We start from the raw sequence: 23257 nt of genomic DNA on the forward strand, positions 1-23257 counted from the left end.
TCCATAACCTTGTTCATCCTTAACTGACCCACGGTGTAAATATGTGAATTAACATCTCAGTCAGGAGGGGGGATGTGTACTTCTGTACTAGCATTCTTTTTGAGTTTTCTGTACAGTAGAGCAGAGGGTCAAGATTTCAGATTATATTGAAAAGGATTGTCTGTTTCCAGACAGTAAATTATGAACATTTTCTGTCATATTGAATGAAGGCAAGATTTTGGTTATGCTACTCTAGGAAAATGGAAGCAGCCCTTGATCTACAATCTTGTTATATTTTTCCTGTGTGTACTGTCAGCCTTCGAAGACTTTTGCTTTATGTTTCACAGAACCATGAACACAAAAAAATTCTTATTCTCCTTTTTCCAAGTTAAAATATTTGGCTTTTGTAGAACCAACAGGACTCACATGAACCATGTTTTGAATTTATAGGACACGTCTGAGCCGTCTTCTTTTAGTTTGAAACAGTACAAGTAAGTTGGACTCCATAAACATAGCTTGGTCCAAAGGTTTCATTGTTTCCACCATGTGTATTAAGATAAGTAGGGGGTTAAGGTGCTGACTAGTTCAAACAGCGCCCAGCGCAGGTCACAACAGCTTCCTGGATGCCACACAGAGGGACTGTTTTGTGGATGGAGCCCTTCCTGCCATCCAGCTAGTTCGTTTCCCGAGCGTCTTAATAGAGCAGTGAGGCTCATGGACCTTGGAGTGTGGTGGGTCTCTAATTTCTAAACTGAAAGCCTCTGTTTTCTCCTGGGTAAGATGTATTCATAACATCCAAACCTCTTAGCTTTGTGATCAGGACTAAGTGTAGGCAGCATGCTCGCCAGAGGGCCTGGTGCATACTAAGTGCTCCATAAATGGTAGCTTTAACACTTTTCCCCCGAAGTACGTCCAAATTCCTTTAAAAAATACGTGGCTTGGGCTTCCCTGGTGGTGCAGTGGTTGAGAATCTGCCAGCCAATGCAGGGGACACGGGTTCGAGCCCTGGTCTGGGAAGGTCCCACATGCCGCGGAGCAACTAGGCCCGTGAGCCACAACTACTGAGCCTGCGCGTCTGGAGCCTGTGCTCCGCAACAAGAGAGGCCGCGACAGTGAGAGGCCTGCGCACCGCGATGGGGAGTGGCCCCCGCTCGCCGCAACTAGAGAAAGCCCTCGCACAGAAACGAAGACCCAACACAGCCAAAAATAAATAATTAACTAAATTAAAAAAAATACATGGCTTGTAATGAGCTCCAAAAGAAAGTCATCTTAGGCCTATATCCCAGGGGTTGCAAAATATGCCCCACCCCGGCCCCTCCTTCCTTGACCTTCTTTTGCTGCCGTCTCTGGCCACCTACTTCCCCTTCCTGCCCAGCTTCATCTTTCCTGGGTGACTTAGAGAAGATTTTTTTATGTCCAAAGCTGCCTCTACCAGTTGCCTTATACCCAGCTTTACATTCCCACAGGGAGAAGATGGTACATAATTCTTCCAGATTATTTTTTTCTTACAAAAAAGTAATACATATTCATTCCAAAACCACTTTGAAAGTTTTAACGTATAAAGTTGAAAACAAGGTATAAAGTAAAAAATCATGTCCCAGTCACACTCTCCAGCAATAACCACTGTTTTTTTTTTTTGGTTGCACCGGGTCTGAGCTGCAGCAGTAGGCAGGCTCCTTATTTGCGGCTCCAGGGCTCCTTTAGTTGCGGCTCGCCAGCTCCTTAGTTGCGGCACACGGGCTTCTTAGTTGTGGCATGTGAACTCTTAGTTGCGGCATGCATGTGGGATTTAGTTCCCTGACCAGGGATCAAACCCTGCATTGGGAGCGCAGAGTATTATCCACTGCGGCACCAGGGAAGTCCTGAGAACCACTGTTAACAACGTGTGTGTAAAAAGTACACGTGTGTGTGTTATAAAAAGGAAAATTGAATCATCCTGTATAACGTTTTGTAACTTTTGTTTTGCTTAACCAAATCTCCATCTGTTCCACACAGGTTGAGTGTCTAGTTTGAGCCAAGTAGTTAGGCCCTGATTATCCAGTGGTGGAGGAAGTAATCATGGTCTCAGACGTCGTGGAGTTTCTGGTTCATCCTTCACTTACTTCCAAATGACTATAAAACGTCCACTTCATTCTTTACAGACATGTAAAGATATACTGTAATCTCATTGTACTGATATGCCCTAATTCACTTATCTAACGCTCACTGATCGATGTCTGGGTGGTTCCCAGTGTCTCCCTAGCAAAATGATGCTACTGTGAATGTCCTTGTACTTGTGTCATGGGTACTTGTCTGAACGTTTCTGTAGGATAAATGCCTGTGAATGGAATTGCCGAATTCCCTCCAAAAAGATCCCCCAACAACAGCCTATGAGAGGGGACCGTAATCCTACACCTTCACCCAAAATGGGCTTTATGAATCTATAGTTTTTGCCAAATTAATAGATAAAGAATTTCACATTATTTAACTTCCATTACATTAATAATTAGGGACCTTAAGAGATTTGAACTATTTATTTCTCGTGTGAATTGCACGTTCACGTCCTGTGCCCATTTTCCGTTGTCCGTACGTGTCCTTTTCTTCATTGACTTATAAGACCTCTCCCGTGTATTTGGGAGTTTAGCTCTTTGGCTTGAGTATTCCTGAACATTACTTGAAGTGGTGGCTTCTGACCTACCCACTTAATGTGGCTGGAATTACAGTCCATGTCTGATGAAGCAACGTTGTATTGGGAGGCCATGTTGTATTTACTGTAAAATCAAAGTTTTCCATGTTATAAGAACACTTGGGGGAGAGGGAAGTAGATAAACTCTCTGAACTGGTTGGGTAGCTATAGTGGTATCATCGCACTCTCTTCTTCTCATAGAAGTTTATTCTCCTCTGTAGATGTTCTTTGAGGGACACGTTTGAGAAGCAGTGTGACAGTCCATTTTGATTCATTTCCTGGCATTTCTCTGCTCCCCTGGCCCTTCTTGCCCGTCTTAAGCCCTTCTTGCCCTTTCTGCTTTGAAGGCCTGTTTTCCAGCCTGGACCCATGGCATTCTGTCTTGGGACCTGTCCTGGTGTCACCTCCTCAGCCTTGATTAAAAAGAGCTCTGGCTTCCAGCCCTGGTGCGCCTGCCCACGTGTTAGGAGAGAGGCCCTGGGTCCTTAGAATCATTGTGCATCCATTTGGGTCCCGTGCTAGGCTGTAAACTCCTGCAGGGGAGAGACCGTATCTTGCATTTTTTTTCTTTTTCTCTCTCTGCTCCCACAGTATCTCATATTTAGTAGTAGTACAGTAAATGTTTATTGAATGGATGAACGAAACTGGTATTATCTAAATAGATTTGAAAGGAACCTCGTTGTCCTTTCAGTGAAAACGCCATGTACGTGCTGAGCGGCTTAATTATTTTCCACCTAAAACTTCAGCTGAACGGGAGGGAGGGTCCTCCAGCACGTGGCAGCACGCAGGCGGGTTAACGCCTCCTGTTCAGAGCTTTTCTCAGTGGCGTTTAGACCCCGTTGTGTCCTAGAATGGACTCCAAAGGCTGTTTCAGGACTGCGGGTTCCGGCACGTTCTCTTCAGTAGAGCTCGCTTCCTCTTTATTTTGGGGAGTTCCACTTCAGATTGCTGGGGAGGGAAGGGCTCACTTGGTAACCACCGCTCTGTTCTGTAGGGCTTCTCAGACCGTTCTTGCCGAGTTAGAACCCCAGGCTTGCGTGTCCCTGGTAAACATGGCTGTGGTCCCTGGGGACGGCCAGTTGTGACCCTGCTGGCATCTGCAAGCCAACACGGGTTTGGAGTGAGGATGCCAACCCCAGGTCTGCTCAGAGCGCAGAGTGTGCCCCAGATGCCTGCCTCTTTGGCTCACCTGTCAAGCCATGTGGTGAAGAGAGCCGTGGCCTGGGCCTGATGGACCCTGCCTCCTCTTTCCTGCTGTTTCTCTCACTGTTGTCATTTGACAGGTTGTAGTTCAGCCTTTTCTGCAACATGGCTCCATGCCAACTTCTACTCGTGTTTGAGAAGAGTTATTTGCAGCATTCAGTATAAATCCTGGTCATCTTAGTATTTCTCACTGATAAACTCAGCGTTTTTCTATTTAACATATCGTTACCTGGAAAATGCAAGGAGTTTTAAAGCTTTTTTTTTTTTGAAACGTATATCCACAGTGACACACAGCCATCACCACTGTTTCCAGAACTTCTTCAACATCCCAAACAGAAAGAGTTCTTACTGTCACTCCTGCACATCTTCTGAGATGCCCCTCCTCTGTTTCTAGAACTGGAAGGGTCAGCTCTTTAGACCATAATGTTGCCCAGCCTCCTCCCTGGAAGCTACAATTTGAGTCTACTTTTTCCTCGTGGATAAAGAACAATGTCGGGCTTCCCTGGTGGCGCAGTGGTTGAGAGTCCGCCTGCCGATGCAGGGGACGCGGGTTCGTGCCCCGGTCCGGGAGGATCCCACATGCCGCGGAGCGGCTGGGCCCGTGAGCCATGGCCGCTGAGCCTGCGCGTCCGGAGCCTGTACTCCGCAGCGGGAGAGGCCACGGCAGTGAGAGGCCCCTGTACCGCAAAAACAAAACAAAAACAAAAACAAAAAGAACAATGTCAGTAATAACTCGTAGTGTATTTGAAGATAATTAAGTCACTCAATAGCCATTTATCTCTCAGAGAAACTACCTGACTTCTTTAACCTTTCCTTGTTCCTTTCATCTTTTTCGTTGACTTTTGCACGCTCTCCTCAAGTTTCTCAACAGGCTCTTTAAAAGAGCGCAAAACCTGGACATGATGGGAGTTCCCTGGTGGCCTAGTGGTTAGGATTCCAGGCTTTCACTGCCGTGGCCCGGATTCAATCCCTGGTCAGGGAACTGAGATCCCACAAGCCCCGAGGCCCCAAAAAACCAACCAACCAACAAACAAACCAAAAACTGGACATGATACCATAGTAGGAGTCGACCCATACTGGATGCAGTGGTGACTGTCCCTCCGTGCTTTAAGTGCCTGTTGGGCCTTTGGTAGAGGTGAGTTACCCAGTGGCACCCTGGGGATGGACTTGACGGTGGGTCAGGGCACGTGAGGAGCTGGAGATGACGCGGTTCAAACCGCTGTGACTGCTGCCTGCCACGGGGACGGGGAGTCCAGGAGGCATAGATGGCCTCACTTCCCCAGCTTGGACACAAATGAGGTGATAGCTCTTTTAATGTTGAAATGAGGGTTTTGAGCTCTCTGCGTCGTTGTTAGATTAATAGGAAATCTGGTATCTCCGAATACAATGACCTTCCACCCCCTGAATTGTTGGTGAACCCCAGGGGCTGACTTAGTCTAGAAGGCCAGCTACCACTAGTAGTAATATTCGCTGCTGCTACTACGGGAATAGTTCAGGAGCATTGCTTCATCGTCAGCTTCATGTACATTTCCAACTGCCTGCCGATTACCTAAGCTGCCTTTGTCAAAACTAGCCTCATCGTATCGCCACTTTGCTGCACCCTTCTAATTCTCTGACTGGTGTTAGCATCCATCCAGTCCCCCAAACTAGAAACCTTGGAGTTATCTTTAATTGATCCTCCTTCACATCCCGCCCCCATCCCCACATCCAGTGAATCACCAAGTCTCTCTGGGGAACCTTCTTAAATGTCTCTCTTTCCATCTTATCTCTCCAGTCCCATCCCCCAGTACTGGTACAGACTGGCACGGTCACTCACATAGCCTTTAGCAACAACCCGCTGGCTGGTTTCCCCTGCCCACACCACTTTCACCATAGTTTTGCCAGATTTGTCTTTCTAAAGGAAAGGTCTGGTTATTTACCATCCTTATGTTAAAACAGGTAATGAATTTTAAACTACCCAGAGATAACTACCCAGTTATCTCCAGCGCAAAATTTTTCTTCCATAACCTGGTACCTTACTGGGATGACCTCACTGTACATCTCCACTTCATCACCTGCCACTTCTCTTTATGAGCCTTAAACTCCCGGCACACAGACCCGGCACACAGACTGCTGTTCAGGAAGAAGGGTGGGAGGTGATACAGCTGTGGCATCAACTCAGACAACAGTGAGCTTCTGTCTGGGGCCAGAAGAGTGATGTTTGCGGCGGGGGGGGGGCACCGTCCCCAGCCCTGAGGGAATGGGAGGTGAATAATTTTCATGAGGGGCTGCAGGGAGGCAGGGACCTCAGAGAAGAGCTGATTTTTATCTCTAGCAAGGAAGCAGAGGCATCTGCAGATCGTGGGGCAATCTGCTACCTGGAGTTCCGGGGGCACAGAGTTAAAAGAGGCATAGGGCCAGCAGGCTGGGGAGAATCAGGACCATTTCTTAGAACAACAAACCAGTATAAAGGGATTTGGGTAGAAGATGTTGAGAGGTTTGGAGGGGGAGTACCTTTCAATTTGGACAAGACGATTTTTGTATCTCTGGGGCCCAGGAGATGCTTGATAAATATTTATGGAATGATTTATTTCTGGTACTTTTTCAGTCCATCCTATTAATATATTGTTTGTGTATAACCTTAGGATCACATTTAATTCTACTGGACTTCACTCTGCTTTTGATAGAACATTTCTTTCATTTACTTAAGAAAGGTATACGGAATGCCTACTGCATGTCAACACCAGTTAATTTTTAGGGCCAAGATATGGTGACTGCTCCTCGTGAAAAGAAGGCACATAGAAACGGACACACAATGTTTACGCACGTCAGCTCACTCTGTGTTTGGGCATTACCGTCTTTTTTTCCTTTAATACCCCAAACCATGAATAATCGTGTTCTGCGTAGTATATCTTTCTCTCCTGGCCAAGTTAACGGAGATCCTGTATGGTGACTTGTGTGTTGCAAGACTCTGTATGTATTATATAAATTCTTTACGTAAAGGAAAGTGATCTTGTAGAGTCTTGAGGTTCAGCAAAGGGTAGAATCCAGCCTACTATCTTTTGTAGACCTTGTCCAAAGGAGTCTAGTCAGTAAGCGCTCAAAACGTTTTTCATTTAAGGCTGTTTTACCTATAAGGCAGCCACATAGCATGGACCCATGTCAGTAAGATTTCTTACTGTTTTGTCTTTTCTAAAAAGATGCAGCCCCTTGCGGGTAAACATCAGTAAAGGCATAGGTTTGGAAAGGAATCAGGAAAGTGCACAGGTTTCCTTAGGGAATCCTGCTTCTTTAGAGCTTCCTTTTCCTGACATTTATACGTGGAGAAGACATTGCCTTAAAACTGGAAAGACAAAGAGAGGTCAACTAGTGCTTCGCATCTCAATCTCTTAATACTTCCTGCCCTTTTTTGTTTTTGTTTTGGAATCAGAGAACTCAGCTTCACTGTGACAGTCAGAATAAGCCCACTTTTTCTTTCCTTCTTTATTTTTTTCTTTGCGGTACGCGGGCCTCTCACTGTTGCAGCCTCTCCCGTTGCGGAGCACAGGCTCCGGACGCGCAGCCTCGGCGGCCATGGCTCACGGGCCCAGCCGCTCCGCGGCATGTGGGATCCTCCCGGACCGGGGCACGAACCCGTGTCCCCTGCATCGGCAGGCGGACTCTCAACCACTGCGCCACCAGGGAAGCCCAAGCCCACTTTTTCTGAGAAGGACTTTTAGAGGCGTTCGGTGCCCTGTGAACATCTTGGTAACGGAAAAACCTGCATCCCTCCTAGACTGCCCTGTGTCTCCCTAGGTTATGCCCAGCAAGGTCTGGTTCAGAATTCATTTTACGGTTCAGGAAGCTGAAGTAGAGAAAGGCAGGTGACTTGTCTTGTATCAAGTAGCAGGTCAGCGCAGTTGGGAAGCGAGTCCAGGTCTGGGGAGCACCAGCCCCGGCCTGTCCCCTGACCCACACACCTGCGTCTGTGGTCTGAGCCTCTGCGGTGCCCCTGCTTGCCTGCAGTCCGCACCCATTCCATCCCAGTGCGTGCAGGCAGCTCGGCTTTTTCTGTTGTCCACACCTTCAGTCTTCAAGTCTCCCCGGCCCCCGGCCCTCTGCTCCATCCCTCCCAAATGTGCTTGTGCGAGGATACTCTCCCCCTCTCTGCAGAGCGCATCATCGCCAGCCAGCCTGTGATCCGGTTCCAGGAGCTCTTTCCCCAGGCGGTATGGTCAGGGCTGCTCCCGACTTCTCTGGCTAAAGGAAGGACAGTTCAGTTACCCATTGTCCCCTGGGGACGCCCAGCGTGTGTTCTCTAAGAAGCTCCCCGCAACCAGCCCGTTTCCAGCCTTCCCCACATCTCTCAACTTTCCTCTCCTTGACTTGGGCAGTTGTTGCACTCTTCTACGTTCCGTGCTTTCGGATGCCCCGCAGTCAGACGGACCGTGCGCTGTCTTCTCAGGACGTCAGCCAGCTCCGCTGCCCTCCTTCACAGACCCGTTTCCTTCCTCCTCGGTCCCAGGTCCTGATCTGTTGTTGTGGTTTGCTTTTAGTTTTGATTTTAGAAGAAGCGTTTCTAAACGTCAGCCCACAGCCAGGATCCCCCTTGATGCTTGCGCCTTCCTTCCTCCACCGAGGAACCTGGACTTCCACGTGAAAAGACCAAGTGTGCAGAATTCACACTGTAGCTTCAGTCTTGTAATTTTCAGAGCTACAACTTCTAGGGCTGTGAAACTAAGGTCATGACAAAGCAGATTTGCTCTTAGAAAGTTCCAGGATCCTCATGACTTCTTTCCCCGCCCAAGACAGCACTTTATCATAGAATTCAGTCCCCGCAGCAGAGGTGGAGCCTTTGGAAAGAGAGCATCCCTTTTGCTGTGATGTGTCACGGTTCATGTGCTGCAGGCACTGACCCAGGAGCCAGGCCGTGCGCCTGTCTTCATCTGGCTTGGCCGGTGCAGCTCTCGCCAGGGATCCAGGAGGGAGGGCAGTGGCAGCCACCGGCCGGTGCCAGCTAAGATCAGCGGCTGCAGGTGGACGCATGTGCAACGTCCTTGATCTAGAAGACCGAGAACAAAAACCCTGCAGGCAGGAAGCTCCTTCTTGCCGAAACTGCACTGCTGACCTAGCCAGGAAGGTTTAGCTTTGGATGCTGAAACTAACACCAACCACACTGGCATACAGATTTATCTTTCAGAATTCCTCTGGGACCTCTTCCAGACACACCCTGTTCCCCAGACATCTTGAGAAACTTGTAAATTCTGCTGACTCTGCATGACTTAAATTGTGCTTGGTCATTCATTCTCATAAAATCTGGAACGTGATTTATTGTTTCTATATTGTCATTGTCGCAGGTGTTTGAAGTGAAAAGAGTTTTATTACAAATTAAAATATTTCTCCTCTCAAGCACATGCCCACACAGAGCAGAACTGTCAATTTGGAAACCTGTGTTCCTTCTGTGTTTGCTCATGTTAGATGGTGGACAGTTAATATTTTTATTATTTTAAAAATTGAAGATACTTATTTGAAAACAGTATATAAAAGTTGCCTTATATTCAGTAATGTCTTCATATATTAATTAGCTAAATATCTAACTAGACAACACAAAATACCTACATTCATTGTGCAGTTAGTGCTACAGAGAAACCTGGCTGATATGATGCTGGGTGCGTTAAAACGTGATTGTATTAAATGTGCCAGATTTATCTGCAAGAGCTGTGTTTTTCCTAATAGATACTTTCTGTGGGCCTTTTCCTTTTCTTGTAGTTGAAATCGCAGGCATTTAGTAGAGTGACTGTATGAGTGTGTATACATACCCTGGCATTAGACTTTTATTTTAACACCCAGATTAGAGAGAGAGAAAAAAACTGCTTCTCTTAATCTTTGTAAAGATCTTGGCTGATGACAATTTAAGAGGATAGTATGTTTGAAATAGCTCCTAATACATCTAGGCATCCTCTAGTGTTATTATTTATAGAAAATATTTTATAGCTGTATAATTTGAATCATGTTTAAGTAATATTTATTAAGTACCCTCAGTGCAATACAGATACTTTGGTTCAAAAAAGAAAAAAAAAAAATCCTGTGAGGAAGGAAGATTCTTAAAAGAGAGGCTTGCATCTGGAGTCAGTAATCATTCCCATTTCCAAAGAAGGAAGAAGGGGTGGCCTTTGTTTTGTTTTGGTTTTGGTTTGGTTTGGTGGTGGCTTATTTTTTCTTTCGCTAATTTACAGTGATATCTCTGGCCCCATTTCCATTAGGAGACGAAAGCATGGAAATTAAAAAACAAATTACAGGAATGAGAAGATTACTGAATGACAGCGCTGGGAGGATCTACCAGCGTGTGGGCAAGGAGGGGGAGAAGTTGAAAGAAGAACCCCAGGAGCTGGATTCGATGTGGCCTCCGCGTTTGAACCCTGTGGAGGCCCTTCCGAGCCTGCACCCGTCTTCCCGGGGTGCGTGGAACGAGCTACCAGCCCAGAGCGGGCGGTTCTCAGGGCAGTATGGTACCCGCTCCAGAACCTTCCAGAGCCAGTCCCACGCCGCCGGGAGCTCCAATGGTATGGCTGTCATCAGATGCCCACAACACTTCCGGGGCCGTTGCCCCAACGTGTTTTCTGTCTAAATATTCAGCATGTTCTTTGAGTTCAACATATTAAACCCTCCCTTAATAGCCCACCCGCCTTAGCTGAGTTATCTTAAAAGACCGGGAAGACATAAAGGAAGAAGTTGAAGAGCATCAAAAACCAGAATTGAGACGCAGGAAAACCTGGGGGTTCTCCATTAGAAGGGCTGGTTTCTTGGTAGAGATTTTAGCCCTTTAAGAGGTTTAAAGCCATCATTTGCAGAGATAACGATACTATTGTCACAAAAGACTGAACAGTTAGGGCAGAAAGAGCTCCTCCCGCTCTGTCATTTAAAGAAGCTTCCTGGTCACGCAGTGTATTAATACGTCCCCTGGCCTAGGCTTGTGCTTTCTTCATTATCGGAAGACTCAGATAAAGGCAGGACTGATGACCCCGCCCCCAGGTGACACCTTCACTTCAACCTCACATTCAAGCTACTGAACCTGTTGAGCCATATTTTACAACCTGCTTCATTCAGGTTGAAAATTATTCCTTTAAAGTAAAATTTCCTTAATTTAAATTCCTAATTTTTTTTTTAGTAATTTTTATTGGCGTCTAGGTGATTTATAATGTTGTGTTAGTTTCAGGTATACAGCAAAGCGAATCAGCTATACACATACATATATCCACTCTGTTTTAGTTTCTTTTCCCATATAGGTCACCACAGAGTATTGAGTAGAGTTCCCTGTGCTAGACAGTAGGTTCTTATTAGTTATCTATTTTAAATTCCTAATTGTTAAGAAAAAAAAATCAAATGGCAAACTTTTTTTCAAAGCATAAGGAAAAACTTGATGATTTCTCCATTCACGTTAATTTTCCCTCCAGTGACATGAGATGTTACTCGTTCTATAAATTATGTACAGATGTGCAGAACTGTAGTTTTCACACAGAGAACAAGAAGGAAGGAAGAATGCGTTTTCAGTTTCCTTGAAAAGTTAAGGATTTTTTTTTTCCCCATACATCATCCTTCAAGAAAAAGAGGACTACTGTGATTTTATTTTTCTTTTTAAACACAATTTGCAAGAACCAGTTCAGAGGTATGAAGAGCCATTCTGAGCCACTGCTGATGAGACAGGGAGGGACCCCAAAAGATGTATGGGTGTCTTCTCTCTCTCTTAATTTTACATAAGCCAATATCAGATTCACATGCTGGCATGCTTCCAGGTTAGAAGGAGATGGCTCTTTTAAGGCTCCTTCATAAAAATAAAAGGGCAGTTCTCTTTAAAATTAGAAAATGATTTATAACAAGCTGAAAAGGGTTGGTTTTGTCCTCTAAAAATGATAAAGATAGACTTGGAATAGTGACTAGGAATATTCTACAACGTCCTCCTAACTCTACTGCCATGGGAGAAACGATGAGAGAACTAAAATAGCCTTAGGTATGTATGAAGTTAGTAAGCCCCGCATCAATGAGCGTCGGGTGAACAATGTTCTGTTTTCCAGGATACCACAAGGATAGTGGATTTACTTTGGAAAATATTAGTAATGGTAAAAGTTGAAAACATGAATTCCCCCATATTCGTTTAAAAATAGATCTTTTTGTGTTGATTGCTTGCATAGTTTCGATAGGAATGCATCTGGCGTCTCGTTGGAATTATCTGCACTTTTAAAGTTGTAACATCTCAATGTGCTACAACTCTGAATGTAAATAATTACGCTGTTCCAAAGATTAAGTATATCCACAAATAATGCATATTGCGGGATGTAAATTACATTTAATGTATACTAAAAGATATCACTGGACCAAAACCTTAGAACTTCCCTCTTCCACCTGTGAAAAAACCGAAGCGATAGCAGTCTCTTACCCTGCTCCACTTAAAGGTAGCAGGGTTGGATACTGAGACTGGGAGAACTGCGCTGAAAGCGTGTTTTTCCAAATGTCCCGTTTTATTACAGGGATAATAGGAAGATATTTGTTTACATGTAAGGGAAACAGGATAGTTTCATGAAGGAAAAGATACTAAATTTAAACAGTGGGAAAGAGACTAAAGTGAAATTAAAGAAATGGGAACGGAAAAAAGATGTAGAAGGATCTCCTTTATGTAGCTGGAGAAAATCTAACACCCCAGCACCCTCTAAACCCTCAAGTTCAAATGGATCCTCCCAGACCCTCCTGCCCCCGCTTTCTCCATCCCAGACATACCACACCCAGAGTGAAAGTTTAATGTGTTGACCGTTCTTAACTTTTGGAATAACATGATTAATGATAAAACTATTTTTTAAACAGACACATTTAATTCTTAATATGAACCCTCAGGACATATCCAACTACCAGGTTTTGTTTTTGTTTTTTTTGGTAACACTGTTCTCAGAGCTAGTTTTTTGTGCAATAGCATGAGCGTGTTTCTAGTGAATTTTTCTGGAATTGTTTTCTGAGATGAACTGGGGTGTCAGTAGGGAGGCCTGCCGTGACAGTGAATTGTGTGTGTCCGTTCACGCAGGCTCTGCCACCCGAGACACAGCACGCACCTGACAGTAGAGAAGCCTGGATAATTAGACGAAGTCAGACCCCAAAATTTAGGCTGTCCAAATTACTGGGTACATCTTCCTCAGGCACGACTTCACAGTTAACTGCACGGGCTTCAGAAGCCTGTCACGGTCCCTTCCTTCTTTTTTGGTTGTTTATAATCTTGCTGTTGCTTGGCGTCCGTCATTCTTTTCTTTCGTGCTCAGGAGAACTTCCAGTGGTGAATTCGTCAGTTGGATCAAACTGCTGTACTTGTAACTGCCAGTCGACGTTGCAGGCCATTCTCCAGGAGCTCAAGGCCATGCGGAAACTGATGCAGATTCAGGCAGGTACGGAGATCAGGCCTCGGATGGAGGCCTCGGGTTTTGAATGCATACGTGACATCTCCAGTCAGGATGTTCATGGTGCTTTGATTACTCTCTGCTTCCCTCCTTGCTATCTTTTTTTTTTTTTAGTTTTTTTAAAAAATATTTTTACTGGAGTATACTGGATGACATGCTTCTTCAATTAGCCATTTTCTCCACTTTTTCTACAACCCATCTTCCCATTAGCAACTCTAACAAATGCTTTATGGCTGGTACATGTGCTCCGGATACTTCACCCCAACTCCCCACACTTCACAAATGTCAGCTAATTAAACTTTGAAACAATTATACCCGAAAGTGGGCAGAGCTGCTCAGGCTCATTTTCCTAATGGGAATCAACAAGGAGGTTCACGTCAGGGAAGGAGGTGAGAACGGCTCATCTTCCCTCCTGAGGGGCTCGGTTTGGGGGCTGCATGCATCTCACACACTCCCACTCCTGCACAAGTTCCACACACGCGCGCGCGCGCGCCCCCTGCACTGGGCTCCGTGTGACAGGTGGGGAGCGACGCATTTCTGTGCACACGAAGGAGCCCTTAGGAAGCGTGGGCTCCGAAGGAGCCCTTAGGAAGCGTGGGCTCCGCCGGTGAAGATTCCAGAGCATCAGCTGACAGGAAACGTTGGCCCTCGGGCCCTGCCTGTGGCTTTTCTCCTTAACATTCAGGTCAGAGAAACTCAGAGACACCTCCTGTTTTGTCTTTTTATTTACACGACACTTTTTTTGTTCTCGCCCCTGTTGGACAAGTTGAAGAACAGAAGAGCAGTGAACTTGCAGTTTGGGGTCAGAGTCCCAGTTTCTCCTGTCCTAGCTTGTTTAACTTCTCTGAACCTCAGATTTCTCATCTGTAACTGGAGTATTAATATCTAACTCACAGGGTTGTTGTGAAAATGGAATGAGATAGTAAATGGAAATGAACTCTGTAAGGCATGGTCCGAGCCTCAGCTATTTCGTTAGCGTTTGTTATGAAGACCTGTAGCATTTCATAGAGGTCTAGAAGTCTAGGTCCTTATTATAGTGGATGTGTTTTCTAGTCTCCACAATTAGGGGAGAACAAAAGGACATTTGTGTGACAGGTACAGAAAGTAACAAATCATTTTATTAAGCCCTCCCCCTTGTCAGGAAAAGCTGCTCCTTGAGCAGGAAGATAGCACTGTCTTTTATGACCATCCTCCCTAACCCCCTTTTCTCTGTAAAGGTATTCAGAAAGGTCACTGCTCAGAAACTGTACCTGGTGCCGTTTAGTGCATTCTAGTAAAATTTTAATATTCAATGATGTGGTTTGATGTAAAAAGCTTCATACTAAAACATATCAGTCACCCAAGATCACATGAAAGTAAAATGGGCAAAAGGCTTTCTGAGAAGCGACATCTAATTTTATGTGCTGGATTTGGTCTTATCCCAAAGGGAAAAAAAAATAAGCATTTTGGTCAGGCCAGTAAGCATTTAACTCACCTTGTTCCACCAGGATAATCTGTGTTCTTATTAACCTGGTAAAGGCTAACATCTGCTAAATGAGGAGCTCAGAAAGAAAGGTTACTTCATCCGGTACAGATTCTTTCCTCAATGGAAGAATTTGTTAGCACTTAAGAAAATGTGCGTAGGAAACTGTAATGATTTATTTTGTTACTTAAGCTCCTTACTCCTGAAATGGCAAACTACAAATTGCAACCCTTTAAATCCTTGACTGAAGCCTTTTTAGGATCTATTAAGTAAATGCCGCTATGTCACCCTGTTTTCTTTTCTGAACCTCTGCAGATTAGGGTGGTAAGCGACTCCAAAGCTGTAGGAGAACCCAAAGGATAAACTGAATAAATTACTCACCTTTCCTTAAACTTAAGAATTTGTGTTGAGTGCGTAGATTTACTTAAGGTTTATTGCCTATAAAACGTAGATTTAAATTCTATTTAGAAAGTTTCACCTTTACTTCAGGGAGAAAGCCAGGATTAAGATCAAGCGATAAGATCTGGATACAACAGACTACGGCTGCTCTGTCCAGACTTGCGGAAGGAGGAGAAAAACTTAGACAGTACCTGTGTTCTTTAAACTTAAATCATTTTGCTTTTAATTTTGGAAAGTGAGGCTGGAGTCCTAGACCGTAGATAATTGCTTCGGTTGTCCATCTGACTTTCGGGATGGAGACCCAGCCACCTCGCGTGAAAATCTGGACCAGAGAAAAGTTCCTGTCCGGCTTGCATAGTAGGATCACTTGAGGAGCTTTAAAAAAATCCTGATGCCCAGGCATCACCCCTGGAAATTCCAATTCAAATTAATCTGGGGTGAGGCTGAGGCACTGGCTTTTTTTTTTTTTAAAGCTCCAGGGTGATTCTAACGTGTAGCCGAGGTCGAGAACCGGTGAGCTAGACTAATTACTGCATGGGCGGTCCAAAAACTTCTCTGCTCATTTTACAGTGCAAGTAGTTTGTTTCTAATACTTATTTATAAATTTCTGTCCAGCCTAGAGATGCAGATATCAAGTTCAGACTACAAATATTCTTTATTTCCAACCTGATAGGAAAGGATCCATATGGTGTGCACGTAAAGATCTTTAGATTTTCATTTGGCTTATTTTTAGAGGTGTACTTCTGTTAAAAAAAAAAAAAAAAAAAAAAAAAAAAAGCAGCTATGTCCTGTGGTTGTATTTATCAAACCATATCAACACACGAAGATTTAAGTAGTAATGCCATATTTTCCTACTAAACTTTGCATCAGAGTATTTTTATTTATTTATTTACGTATTTGGCTGCGTTGGGTCTTCGTTGCTGCGCGCGAGCTTTCTCTAGCTGCGGTGAGCGGGGGCTACTCTTCGTTGCGGTGCGCGTGCCTCTCATTGCGGTGGCTTCTCTTGTTGAGGAGCACGGGGTCTAGGTGCGCGGGCTTCAGTAGTTGCGGCACGCAGGCCCTGCAGCTCGAGGGCTTCAGTAGTTGCAGCACTCGGGCTTCAGTAGTTGTGGCTCGCGGGCTCTAGAGCGCAGGCTCAGTAGTTGTAGCACACGGGCTTAGTTGCTCCGTGGCATGGGGGATCTTCCCAGACCAGGGCTCGAACCTGTGTCCCCTGCATTGGCAGGTGGATTCCTAACCACTGTGCCACCAGGGAAGCCCCCAGAGTATTTTTAAATGGTTAATAAACGTTACTTCTCGAAGGGCACCAATGAGAACTGTAATTAGCATCCTTGGTTCCCTTAAGTACCTAGGCAGCATCAGCACCCAGTTTTTGCTGGGTGCTTTTCGTCTTTGGAACTCAGACTGTTTCTGGGTCTTGCTGATTGGCTCTCCTCGTACAGAATTATAGCCTTCCTCTTTTTCAGCTACATGAAACTGAGGCAGAGAGGAGCAGCCTGGTCGGAACCCAGGAGAGCAGTGTGTGGAGATAGTTGGTGTGTGAGGCCGGAGTAACTGGACCTGAAGTTGACCAGCAGGCCTGGCCCACATGCTTACTGGTCATTCCTGAATGACGCTTTTGATCAGCTTTGCCCCAGTGACCGTCCTTGCTCAGCCTTTGTCAGTTTTGGCACCTGCAGGTTGCTGGCTACTGATCAGTTTAACCTCAAGTGACAACTGGAATATTCCTGAGACTGGCTTGCCAGAAAGCATGAACGTCCACACCGCAATTTAATTTCCGGAGTTCTCGGTTATACAAGAGTGTCATGGGATGCGTAAAGTCATGCTTCAGTGTTTTTTCAGAGCTCATCATCCCTTCCTCCTGTCGATTACCCACCAGCATTTGGAGCAGAGTATTCTCTTGGGTTTTTCTGCCTGTAGACCTTTAAGGCTGCATTTGGTTATCTTCAGGTCCAGCGTGAGGTTGATTTCAGCGTGCCTCGTCCTTGAGTGAACCCACTTCAGCCTCAGTTTATGAAGCAAGTACATACTCCTGAGTTAGAGACAAGTGCCTGGACCATGTTTTTGTTTGTTGTTCACAGTTGGAACCCAGAACAGACAACAACCCCCAATTTCCCTTATCTGCTCCCAGCGAACTGCCGTCTCGCGCAAGAGAAATAAAAAGAAAAAAGTGCCCCTGAAGACTGTGGAATCTCTCACTGTGAAACAGAAGCCCAGTGCGTCAGAAGCCGAGAAGAAGGCGGTGGCGGCCCCCGAGAATCCCAGTCTCCCCTCGGCCGAGCACACCTCCCCCAGGGAGAACCACATCCTAGGATTTGGCATCGTACTCGAATCACCAGCCTCTGATGTAAGTTGATGTTTTCTGGCTGCTGACGCTAATGTGTAACTTTGCCCTTAACTAGTTCTGCCCAAGAAAACCAGGGAAACTTGCAGAATACACGTGGGAAAGAGGAAAGGAAAACTCTTAGTAATTCCCTTGCCCAGGATTTTCTCTTCTGAAAATCTTAGGCCTTATTTCCTTAAACATGCTCGCATTCTCTCCGAAAGGAGAGGGATGATGAAGTTCTGCTCACTAATTTCATTAACATTTTTAACTTTGAAGCAGCCGTTTTCAATTTCCTCAGCGCAGTGAGCTAAAAGAACATAATTGAATCCTTTCTAGATGGGCATAAATGAACAGAACCCTACAGGTAAGGTCACACCTTTCTAGAAACGCAAACTAATAATAAAAAAAAGAGCAGTGGTGCTACTTCTGTTTTATAGATGCAAGCCACACTGCTAAGTAAGTCGCAGTGCCGTGCCACTGAGTCTGTGTAATGATAGGTTAACAGTCTGCAAAGGTTTTTCTATTTAAATATCATCGCTAGAAGGTCGTCGCAGCCCAAGATGCTGAATGACATCTGAGACATTCGTCTGACTTACCATTTTGTAGTCACACGGCCATAAACGAACTTCTTCAGTAATGTGCTCTATCGGCCACGGCGTACCCTCCTTGCAGTACCTTGATCTGAGTACACTGATGCCGTGAACCCCAACTCGTTGGGAGAGTTCCTAAAATAAACAAGGATGGGTGAGCCATTATTACCAGATGGCATAGGATGAGAATCCCGCTGAGAATGCCCACAGGCCTACATAGGATGAGAGTTTGGCCCCACCTCTTCGACTTTAAATAAGAAATAAATTGCTATTTTCAATCAGCTGTTCCTTTCAAGCTGCAGAAAGACGGTCTGCTAGCACAGGTCTTTATAAAAGGGAGGCAACAAAAAGAATCATCTCGTGACTTGGTTAGACTAGAAAATCATTTGACCTTTTATCCAGTCCTTGGCGTGAGGGGTTCCTGTTTATTTGTTTCTTTACCCACGAACACACACACAATTGTTAAGAAGTTCTTCTAGACTAAAAACTTAGTTTTAAAAAATCATTAATGACGACAGCATTCTACCCTGGACCAGCTGGCTCATTTGATCCTACCCCATTGTTACTGCAGCCGAGGCCCTGGTTTCAAAGCCCACGTGGACCACACGTTTGGAAGCAGAGGTAAATGATTCCACAACACAAAGTACATTCAGTCTGAAGCAGTTTTCATAATACTTTTACATTTTTCTTGAATTTTTTAGGCCTTCTTTTCTGTGATAGGCATTAATGTATCAGGAGCAGTCATCTGAGTTGTGAAAATCGTCTCCTGCGTGAGTCGATCTAATGCGAATAACTGAACTTGCTCCTTTTTAAAAAAATTTTAAGGTCTAAATGTACTTCAGAGATAACTTGAGAAAGGTCTGTTAAAGGCTTTATGTACATTAGTGAAATAGAATAGAATTTTTCTTATCTTTACCAATACCAGTATCGTAATTTGAATACCAAAAAATAATTTGCTTTTTATTCATGATGATTTTTGCTAACAAGAGGTATTAAATTTAATAAAGCACGTTCAGAATTGTCCACGTAAACTCAGTTAGGGGCTGACTGTCTTTGACTGGAGAATAACATGCTTCTAAAGAAAAGCAAAAGCGTACACAGATATTATCTTTACATCATCCAACTGATATGCCCTTTGATTCATCTATTCCACGGAAATTGTCACTGCACCTAGAGGACCACACAGTGAGTCCCGTCATCAGAAACTGTGTCCCCGGATAGTCTTGATGGCATGAATGAGGCTGGCCCTTTAGGCGATGAGACCATCAGTGCTAAGGCATCTACACTGAGGTGCCCTTCTAGTCTTCTATTATTTCTTAGCCGTGAGCCTTTTAAACTTTGGTGCAAGTCCAGAGGAGAAAACAGAAAATAGATCATAATCTTGTAGGAATTATTCTATAAAATCAATTGGAGAAAAGGTAATATAACTGGATTATATATAAGAAGATGGGCATTGTGTATCTGAAGATGGGCTCTGAAAAGTACCCAGTGTTGGGACGATTAAGTCCAAAGTTATAGGACTGGGCGTGTGGTCCATTGTAGTTGGAGCAGCTCTGTGGCCTGCACTGATAGCAGATGATGATATAAACATGGGATCGAGTCAGACAGTGAAAGCCCTGATGTGTCCTGCCGAGGCCCTTGGGCCTTTTTTATCTTGTGGGCACTAGGGAGCCATTGCAGATTTCAAGTAGAGGAATAATCATACCTGTGTTTAGAATGGAATCTGGAACAGCACTGTGGATGATTGATGAATATAGAAAAGAGACTAGAGGCAAAGAGAGCAGGAAGAAGGTAATTCCAGGCGGCCAGGCAAGAGATGGGGAGCGTCTGTACGTGAGCAGTGAGCCTGCAGGGACAGAGAAATGAGAGGCCCCCGGGGGTGCCCACACAGAGGACCTGGTGGCTCAGGAGAAGTAAGCCCCGCATTTCTATCCCAGAAAACGAGGTTGGTCACTAGATGCTACTGATTTCCTTAACTGAGACAGGGAGGACGGAGCAGAAGCAGGCCTTCAGTGCTGGATGGGAAGTAAAAAGAAGCCGAGTGTCCTCAAAAGGTCATTAGACGTTTGGAGCACAGGAGAAAGATGAGAGCGGGAAGCAATGAAAAAAGGACACATAAAACCTGTGCTTTATTGTTTTTTAAATGTAAAAAAAAAAAAAAAAACTACTGTAAATTGTTTAAAGTTCACAATGCATTATCTTTTTTTGCTGTGACTTTTAGAGTCACCCAAATACAAATTTGTGTATCTAGGCACAGGCACGAACGTGAGGGGCTGTAGATCACTGCAGGTGGACTGCCAACCCTCTGACCCCTGACGGGTATCCCTGCTCAGTGCAGAGAAACAGGGAGCCCTAATCAAAACCAGCTACAGCCCAGCACCTCGGAGTGCTGTCAGCACTAAATGACCTGGAGCACATAGGGAAATCCTCCTGCGGTGCCTGGCACATAAAAGGTACTCAGCATATGGCCAAACGTCTCCGTTTGTGTTAAGCACAATATACAAAATCACCTTTTAAAACTCTGGGTCTAGGACTTGGCATTAATCAGAACGCTCTCCTCAACTTAACTCCTATTTTCTTGTTCTTTCCCTGTTATTCCTCACTGTGCACACATCCCCCCGCCCAAAGCACCAATATGATTTCAACAATCCTTTATAGGACTTGCTATACCAGTTTGTAATTATTTACGTGATTTCCTCTCCTTCCCCCTTGGCTTCTCAAGGGCAGGGAATAAATTTTAAAATAATAATAATAATAGCATTAATAGTAGCAGTAGCAGTAGCGTTTGTCTGCTATCCTCTGCCAGATAATTTTTCAAATTTCATCCTTACTCTTCGAGGTACTAGTATTATCCTCAATTTATAGATGAGGAGACGGTGGCATAAAGGCCTTAAGCAGCCTGCTCAAGCCCACAAAGCCAGAAGGGTGGAGCTGGTTCCCAGACCAGGGCTGAGTGTGCCCTCACCCACTGAGTGCCAGACTTGGGCCCCTGCTCTAGCCCTGTTCTTGAACGTGACCACCGCTCACTAACTGTTGATGAGACGATTGTGACACAAAGGAGACCTGGAAGGTTAGACTACGGCTGTGTGTGCTGTTTACTTGGAAGTCTCTGGGGGAGACCTTCATGGTTAAGGGTGCAGCCTCTGAGGTCAGGATGCCCAGGCTACAAGCCCGGCTGCGTGACCCCGAGCAAGTGCACCCACCCTCGCCTCCCTCAGTTTTCTCTCCATAAAATGGGAATGATGGTAGTGCTAACCTCAGAGACGGGGCTGGCTGGAAGAGTTAAATGAAGACATCTATGTAAAGCACTTAGAATATAGTACCTGGTATGTTTTAAGCACTCAGTAAATACTGGGTCTTTTTTAAACCTTAGCAGTCCTAGCTAAGTACCTTTATAGGGGTAAATATACATGTTTGTTAAGTAAACTTATGTGTACATAGACAGGAACAAATACACAGGAGCTAATAGTGTTTTTAAAAAGAGAGTGGCCAGAAATCCTGCCCCTCTTTGGGGGCCGGATTACTTGACCCATTTTAAGTTAGCACATTAAATAAAATTGAAACCTGAACGACACAGAAGCAAAAGCAGAAACCCCAAACCAAATTTCATATTTAAACACAATATTTAATTCTTTCTTTAGGAGTTCCCAACCCAGGATTCTGCCAGTACTCAGACCAGACAGTTGGGAATATTTTACAGTCACTGTTTCTCCCTACCTGGTTGGATTTATTGGTTTTTCAGGGCAGATACACGTGGCTTCGGTTTATTTCCTTGTTGTTGCTTCTTGTTGGGCTTGCTCTTTGGCCACCGTGAAACACTAACATCAGTTTTTTAAAAATATTTCAAAATGTTTTTTAAAAAACATAGGAAGTGTTTTTCTATTTGGTGTCGTTACTATGAATACCTTCCAGTAATCCTAGGCAACACAGAAGTTATCAGAAGATACAGCTGTGGATAGCCATCAAATTAAGATCATTTTGTTAATGTGTATGTCATTCTTAAAATAAATAATTTAAAATGCATTGGTGCTTTCCACATAAATAGCTCCTGAATTCAGAATCTGTTTTCTTAATTTCGTCTTAGCCCAATAAATAAAGTAATCCACTGGGACCTGGTAAAGCAAATCAATCAAGCAAGTGATTTTTTAATTTATTCATCGACACACTGAAGTTAAGGCAGTCATATGCTTGAGAGTTTAAGTTCTAGTGCAGACTGCCTGGGTTCACATCCTTGCTTCACCACTTATTAGCCGGATAACCTTAAACAAGTAACCTAATCTCTCTAAACCTTAGTTTTTGCATCTGCAGACTGGGGATCACGAAAGTGGCCGCTTCATAGGATGATGAGAATTAAATTAGAAAACCCACGTAATGCGCGTTAGCCTAGGGCTTGGACTATAGTAAGTAGCGAAGACACGCTAATCGTAGCGCCATTTTCCAGGGCTACTGAAATGAAGGAGTCCTCGCCCTTCAAGTATACCATATGAGGAAAACACATAAACAGTCATCACAGGGTAGTAGGACGTAAGGCTAGCAGGCTGTCAAGGTGGAGCCGGCCTCTGCCCAGAGGGTTAAGGACCGGCTCTCAGTGGTGGACATCTTCTCCGAGGAGCAGTTTCACTGGAGTTGTGATGCAAGCAGCTAGACTGCAGTGGCTGAAGTCTTATGTGTTAAACATTCTGGCTCAAATAGCTTGAGCATAAATCAAGCCCAAGTCCTCAGTCATTAATTTACCACCTGAGAAAGGACGATGCTGAAAACATCCCTGAATGACTTGACAGTGTCTCATTATGCAAGTGCATGGAGGCGTGTTCAAGGAGCCAAACTGTATTGTCTTTTTAAAAATTCATTAATTCGTTAATTAATTAATTTTCTTTTATTTTTTTGGCCATGCCACGAGGCTTGCGGGATCTTAGTTCCCCGACCAGGACCAAACCCAGGGCCCCGGCAGTGAAAGCACCGAGTCCTAACCATGGACCGCGAGGGAACTCCCCCCTGTGAAATTCTTAGTTCTACCAAAATTTTGTCGAATAAAAATCCCTAGTTGACTTAATAATCCAGAATTGACTCTTTAATGACTTCCTGTAATTATCATCCTATTCAACGTCCAGTATGTGCTAGTCTAGAGATTACGCCTACTTTTGGATGGAACTCTTGCCTGAGCATTTTTTACTTGCCTTTTTACAAAATGGGTCCACCCACCATGGGGCCTCTGCCCCCTCGATGCAGTGGTTCTCG

The 23257-nt window shown here is 44.7% G+C and overlaps 1 protein-coding gene across 7 annotated transcripts in view; it reads left to right on the forward strand.

The window, feature by feature from the left end:
- BEND7 (BEN domain containing 7) overlaps positions 1–23257 on the forward strand; it is a 76825-nt gene that overhangs the window by 14248 nt on the left and 39320 nt on the right. For 6 of the 7 annotated variants that reach the window (XM_060292628.1, XM_060292597.2, XM_060292603.2 and 3 more), the window contains 3 exons: positions 10069–10368; positions 13108–13230; positions 17185–17450. In XM_060292628.1, the coding sequence (XP_060148611.1) occupies positions 10069–10368; positions 13108–13230; positions 17185–17450 (689 nt within the window). Of the gene's footprint in view, positions 1–10068; positions 10369–13107; positions 13231–17184; positions 17451–18590; positions 18641–23257 lie in introns of all 7 variants that reach the window. The other variant, XM_060292623.1, reaches the window with a different exon arrangement.

Source organism: Globicephala melas, chromosome 2 (assembly GCF_963455315.2).
Source record: "Globicephala melas chromosome 2, mGloMel1.2, whole genome shotgun sequence".
In the NCBI taxonomy this organism is placed as follows: Eukaryota; Metazoa; Chordata; class Mammalia; order Artiodactyla; family Delphinidae; genus Globicephala; species Globicephala melas.